At 45.3% G+C, this 6,481-nt stretch overlaps 1 protein-coding gene across 1 annotated transcript in view; it reads left to right on the top strand.

Moving 5' to 3' along the window:
• Nucleotides 1–6,481, top strand: part of LOC104410466 (ovotransferrin-like) — a 14,253-nt gene that overhangs the window by 1,127 nt on the left and 6,645 nt on the right. The window contains exons 2-8 of the mRNA XM_010020630.1: nucleotides 1,014–1,177; nucleotides 1,393–1,501; nucleotides 2,724–2,915; nucleotides 3,112–3,247; nucleotides 3,640–3,695; nucleotides 4,980–5,149; nucleotides 5,273–5,480. Of these exons, the coding sequence (XP_010018932.1) occupies nucleotides 1,014–1,177; nucleotides 1,393–1,501; nucleotides 2,724–2,915; nucleotides 3,112–3,247; nucleotides 3,640–3,695; nucleotides 4,980–5,149; nucleotides 5,273–5,480 (1,035 nt within the window). The remainder of the gene's footprint in view (nucleotides 1–1,013; nucleotides 1,178–1,392; nucleotides 1,502–2,723; nucleotides 2,916–3,111; nucleotides 3,248–3,639; nucleotides 3,696–4,979; nucleotides 5,150–5,272; nucleotides 5,481–6,481) is intronic.

The raw sequence follows: 6,481 nt of genomic DNA, 5'->3' as shown, positions 1-6,481 counted from the left end.
GGTGTCCCCTTCTTGGAGTGGGCATCCCCCAAAAAGTGTGATGATGATTAATGTGGTTTGGTGGGAAGTGCTCCCTGTACTGCTAGCATCAGGATGTCCTTGAGCACCTTTGCTGAGTACTAGCATGCAATAATGTCTTACTAATGGTGAAGAGTCCCTCCTCCTCCCCTGCATGGAAGGAGCCAAGAGGTTGCCCAGAAGCTCTGTGGCACAGGTTAATCTGGAGGTGTTTGAATGAAATGTGCCATCAAGGGTCTGGAGGGAGTGAGCTGTGCATGTACCTCTTGGTCTGCACAATCCTGGCAGGAAGGGACAGAGTTAAGGTGAAGTGTGTGGCACAGGCTGGCCACATACTTTGACTGCAACTGAAGAAAGTGTGAGACCTCTACCTGAGGTCTTTGCTATGCTATGATCTCCTAGAGCAGCCAGTCAGCTTCATTTACTGACTGGGGGACTCTCTGGCATCTCTGTTACTAAGAGTAGTGGAGAAAGTGAGATACAAAGAGACAGTTAAATATGTCAGATCATCTATCTGCTAAGGTCATTTAGTGATGTACTGAGTTGTGATGTACTAAGTTGGTGATGTACTGAATATAGTCTGGCCAGGTCAGAGCTGCTCTCCCTTTGGGCTTATTTGCAAAGACGCTCCAGTAGTGCACCACCTTTTTTTATCTGATTTTGCAAGTCTTGAGTTTGACTGCTATTGGAGTGTGTGGATTTGTTCTCCTACTCCTGTGGATGTTGCTGTGAGCCCAAGCTGCTTGAATCATTATGCTATGCAGGACATCCATTACCCAGAGACAGGAATGCTCCTCCCAGGTGTTCTTGAAGGTGCACGCATCAGGCAAGAAAGAAACAACCTATAAGATGTGCAAGGGAGATCCTGCATGTGGCTATCACCCAAGGCCATGACTGCAGGGAACCAGAGATCTTTTATTCACAGAGATGCTGTTTCTCTCCAATTGATGTCTTTCTACCTCTCTGACACTAATTATTTCTGGTTCTTTCTACAGCCCTGTGTTTTGCTGCTCCCCAAAAGGCCAGCATCAGATGGTGCACAATATCCTCAGCAGAAGAGAACAAATGCCATAGCCTAAGGGACCACATGCAACAAGAGAACGTTGCATTGGGTTGCCTGCAGAAAGCAACGTACCTTGACTGCATAAAAGCCATTTCGGTGAGTGGGCAGCATCTGTGCTGAGCACTGTGAGGGTGTTTCAGCAGCCTGTTACACCCAGAGAAGGTTGGGGTTTCTTTTGAGTCACCGGTTGATATTTGTGATCCCCCTGTAGAGGACCCACCCACAAGGATTGAGCAGAGACTCTGGGGAAGCATTTTTCCCTCATGTGTCCCTGCTCTTTGCTTATTGACTGAAATGTTTTTCTTGTTTAGAATAATGAAGCAGATGCCATCAGCTTGGACGGTGGTCAGGTTTTTGAGGCAGGCCTTGCCCCCTACAAGCTGAAGCCCATTGTTGCTGAGGTCTACGAGCAAAATGGAGGTACACTTTCATGTAATATTTTTAAGTTGAGTGGTGGTAACAGGCTGATAGTTCAGGGGCCACCCTTTCCATGCAGAGCTCCCACGTTATTTCAGTTGGGTGCCCGAGATATTGCCCCTGGCTTCCAGATCCCAGAGAAAAAGGGGGGGGTGTGGGTGTGTGGGGTGAGAGTGTGTGCCCCATTTCTGGCATTAGCTGCAATGAAAGTCACTGAATCATAGGTCTCCTGAAGCATGGCATAAAAACTGTGTTGGTCCCAGAGATCACCTGCTTTCAGTGACCTTGAACTACATGGGTAAAACACTGAGCTAGACAGCACAGATAACCTGTGTGTGTCTTCCTGTGCAATCATCAAAGCAGAAAAAAAGATTAAAGTAGCAATAGCATTGCCATTAGTGGTTGTGGAGGAACATACAGTTGACATTGCTGCAGCAAGAGGTGCAGGCAATGCACAGAAAAAAAGAAGTATAAAAAGTGCTCTGCAGCAATTCCTTCTGATAAGCATTAGCTCCATTGCTCCATCCCTACTCATGCTCTGTACCATCCTTCGTCTCTCCTATCTTTTTCTCGGGAGCCAAACATACAGATATATGATATTTTAGTAAGATACTACTTCTCCAGTTCCATCCCCTCCGAAGCTCCCAATCAATTTTGACCTCTGCCCTGGAGCTCAGACAGTTTCTACACATATTCATGATTAAAGCAATGTGGAAGAGCCATTCCCAATATAGTAGCTAACAAATTACAGATATTAAATGGAAAGATGTGGTATCTACTGCCCCTAAAACTCAGTAATTTTATTCGTATGTAGCATGTGATGGACTATGTAAAAATTTGAAGGCTAAATGTGGAAGTTCAGTCTTGCAAGGCTTACATGTATACTTCAGTAGGCAACAGCATTTGGGAAACAACTTGACAAAGAAGATTTACCAAAAAGACTTGTTGAAGCATCCTTACAAAACTACAGGCATGTCTAATGTCTGTCTAGTGGCAAAGCATTTTGTGTGTGATAGTATTTCCAGATTGCTTATCATTGCAAATTGTGAGGTACAGTGTTGGTTTGATATCGGCAGTGTAGTTCACCCCTAAGAAAATGGGAAGACCATACTGCTAGTTATTTGGAAGTGAAGGACTTTATTCTCTGAAACTGGGGGTTGGCAGGATTTGAAATGTTCCTGAGTCCCACTTTTTCCTTGCTTTTCTGTTTTTTCCTGCACTGCAGGCTCCACAACCAGCTACTATGCTGTGGCAGTCGTGAAGAAAGGAACAGGCTTCACAATAAATGACTTGCAGGGCAAGACCTCATGTCACACAGGCTTGGGCAGGTCTGCTGGCTGGAACATCCCGATTGGGACACTCCTCCGCCAGGGACATATCAAGTGGGATGGCAAAGACTCAGGCTCCATTGAGCAAGGTGAGATGGGAAACTGTGAGATAAATTGGCTGGAGCTAAGCTGGTGGTACAGTGAAAGTGATGTTGCCAGATCTATGGAGATCCAGAGATGGCTCATGGAGCAGTCAAGTCATTGGCACTCTTTGTGCATCCCCTCCCTTTCAGGTCCTTGTAAAACTGAATTTTAGACTAACCATTACTTCTTTCTCTTCCATAGCGGTGGCCAACTTTTTCTCTGCCAGCTGTGTGCCTGGTGCCACTACTGAACAAAAGCTGTGCCGTCAGTGTAAGGGGGACTCCAAAACCAAATGCTCCCGCACGGCACCTTATTCTGGATATTCTGGAGCTTTTCAGTGAGTGAAAGTTATTTTTCCTTTGGGAAAATATTCTAGCCTTGTTTTTGTTATTCATACCAGCTTTTGTTATAGTAGGGAGGGCTGTGTTGTAACCAGGGTTCCTGAGGAAACTGAATTTATAGCACAACTGGGAGTGCTGGTAATTAAAGGTCCAATTAGTAATAACTGGCAGGCAGCTAGTGGGAGATGACAGAGGAAATGCTAAGTCTAACTAGGCTTCTTGAGCGTTACTTCTTTGCCATTACATTTTCTTCCCTGACAGCATAGCATTTTGGGAGGAAGACCACTGCTCTGGTTGCAGTGTGTGCTGAAGTAATTTCCAGAAACAGTAGATAGGGAGCTAGAATGTCTGGTTTTTTTAACATCCCTTCTGTTCCTCCCACCTGCAGCTGTCTGAAAGATGGAAAAGGAGACGTGGCTTTTGTGAAACACACAACTGTTCAAGGTAGACCTGCAAGATCACTCATTTCTCTCCTTTCTAGTCCAACCTCTTGCTGCTACTCTGTCCTGTAATTAGACTACACTGTGCAGGCTTTCATTCCTCTCCAGGTTTGCCCTAAACCTCTTCTCCTTTTATCTTTAGAAACATGTTTTGCACACTGTGGACTGACTCATCCTTGTTATTGAGAAATATGATGATGGTGGGGTCCACTTTTTCTTCTTGGAGTTTCTTCTTTGAAGAAGGAAAATCTGCTTAAGTTCAATAGTGTTATCATTGGTGCCACATCTCAGGGCCAGCTGTACTGTTATCACAGCAAACACAGGATGAGAGGTGGAGGCAATTATGCTCACCCATCCCTCTGGGAGGGATTTTGGAGGGAATTCAGCCCACAGCAAGAGCTCACTAACTCTACACTTCTTGGAGATGGAAGATGGCCTGGCATGCGCAGGACCTGCAGTGAGCTCAGTCCTGGTCAGGCACACTCATCCTGTGAGGAGATGCTCGGGGTGGTGGGCTTGATCAGCCTGGGAAGAGATGGCTTTGGGAGACCTCAGAGCAGCCTGCCTGTACTTACAAGGAGGCTAGTAAGAAGGTGGAGCCAAGACCTTTATGGAGGTGGACAAGGGAAAGATGAGAGACAATAATCATAAACAGAAACAGGAGAGTTTTGGACCAGATAGAAGGGGAAATGTTTTCCCTTGAGGACAATCAAGTAGTGGGACAGGTTACTCAGAACAGCTGTGCACTCTCCATCCTTGAAGGTTTTTAAGATCTACCTAAAGCAACCTGGTCTACCCCTGCTTTGAGCAAGGTGCTTGGGCCAGGGAGCTTCAGAGGTCCTTTCCCACCTGAATTCTCCTGTAATCCTGTGATCTCAGACCTGAGCTCTGTTTTCAGCCTTGACATTGGCTACCTACTTGCCCTCACAGGCCATGTGCAGCTCCTGACCTGTTCAATCCATTTGTATGATGTTTGTAAATCTATTTTGTGTTTTTATCCATTGTACATGTCAAGGTGTCTAGGCACTACTGCCGTGTAAATCCTCTCACTGTCAGGTTAGTTATGTCAGAGGCAGAGATAATCTTTCACAGGCACATGTATTCTCCTTTTCCACATTGCCTTTGTATGACCATGATAACCCTTTGCAAAGAGGGTGCATGCAATCTGTGTTACGAAAAACATTCTGCCCTGAGCATCAGCAGAAATAAATTCATTACAAAGCTGCCCTGACTGGCTTTTCTGTCTATTTTCATGGTGATACAATTCATGATTCCTCCCTTTCTCCAGAAAATGCCCCAGATGAGAAGGATGAGTATGAGCTCCTGTGTCTGGATGGCAACCGTCAGCCTGTGGACAACTACAAAGCCTGTCACTGGGCTAAGGTGCCTGCTCATGCTGTTGTGGCTCGAGATGATAGCAAGGTTGATGACATATGGAACTTCCTGTCAAAAGCACAGGTATCAACAAGCTCTTCTTTACTTCCCTAGCATCCCCTCTTCTGTCCTCTGACTTTGCTTGCTCTCTCCAGCTTTCCAAGAGCTTTGATATGGTCATTTGCAGATTATTTTCCCTCATGACAGGAAAAATTTGGTGTAGGCACAAGCAGCTCCTTCCAGCTCTTTGGGCCACCTGGCAAGAAGGACCCAGTCCTCAAAGACTTGCTTTTCAAAGACTCTGCTATCCAGCTGAAGCGTATCCCGGCACTGATGGATTCCCAGCTCTACCTGGGCTTTGAGTACTACACTGCCATCCAGAGCATTCAGAAAGGTACGCAGGACATTAAACACTAACATCATGTCAGTGTGAGCTGTGTTGAAGAGATGGCATCAGCAAATACATCTAGGCAAAAGGAACATCATTTTTTCCTAAGACAGACAGTATCCTCTGCAGAAGATTTCCTGTGGAAGGTGTTATCTTTAAAATCACACCATCTTCACAAACTTCACTTACATTAACAAAAGGAATTTGTTAACTCCAAAGTCAAACATCATCACCACACCAACAAAGGTGGAAAATTTACACACACTCCACCCCTTGTCCCTTCAGTACAATTACAGCAATAAAAATTGCCCATGGTTAATCAGCTGGTGGTAGAGATTTGGCATAGTCAAAACTGCTGCTTAGAAAAGCCATTTCTGAGACGTAAGAGGAAGGAACATCCCAGGACACCACGTCCAGTATTGGCCACTTGAGGGAAACAGTGAGCTTTATTTCCATCTAGACCCATCAAGCTTTTATTGATGTCCTAGCTGGCTTTCTAGGAGTCAAACATCCCCCAAATAACCTCCAAAACCCGCCTAAAATGTATAGCTGCTCAGAGATCTCTGTGGTAGGCTCAGCCACTGTGGCTTTTATGGAAGGGGGTGCATGGACTTCATGTAACACCAAAACAGATTATTCAAATGCCACTCCACATAAACATAACTAGGTTGTACTTTTCCACCTCAGTCTGGTCTTAGTCTCATGGTTGCCTGGACTATGAGGTCTAGAAAAGTGCAAAAAAATCTCATAGGCAGCAATACCAAGTACTACTAATGCATGGTGGTTTAGTGGTTGTGATATTTCAGCTGACATGAATCTGCGTGAATGGCTTGTGTTATGCAGAAATTCTCCTTTCTGACCTGTAAGTTGATTTTTGAGCATCCTCCAGCTCAAGAATCATTCCTTCTATTCACACCAGCCCAGGGCTTATTAAGCAAGAACCTCTTGCAGTGAGCAGCTGCAGCAGGTTGGTGCGTACAGATGGTTTCGTGGCTGAGTAAAATAGAAATAGAAAGTAGCCTGCTTGT

The sequence above is a fragment of the Nestor notabilis genome, unplaced genomic scaffold (genome assembly GCF_000696875.1).
Source record: "Nestor notabilis isolate BGI_N333 unplaced genomic scaffold, ASM69687v1 scaffold25148, whole genome shotgun sequence".
NCBI lineage: Eukaryota > Metazoa > Chordata > Aves > Psittaciformes > Psittacidae > Nestor > Nestor notabilis.
This window is presented reverse-complemented; position numbering and strand designations above follow the sequence as displayed.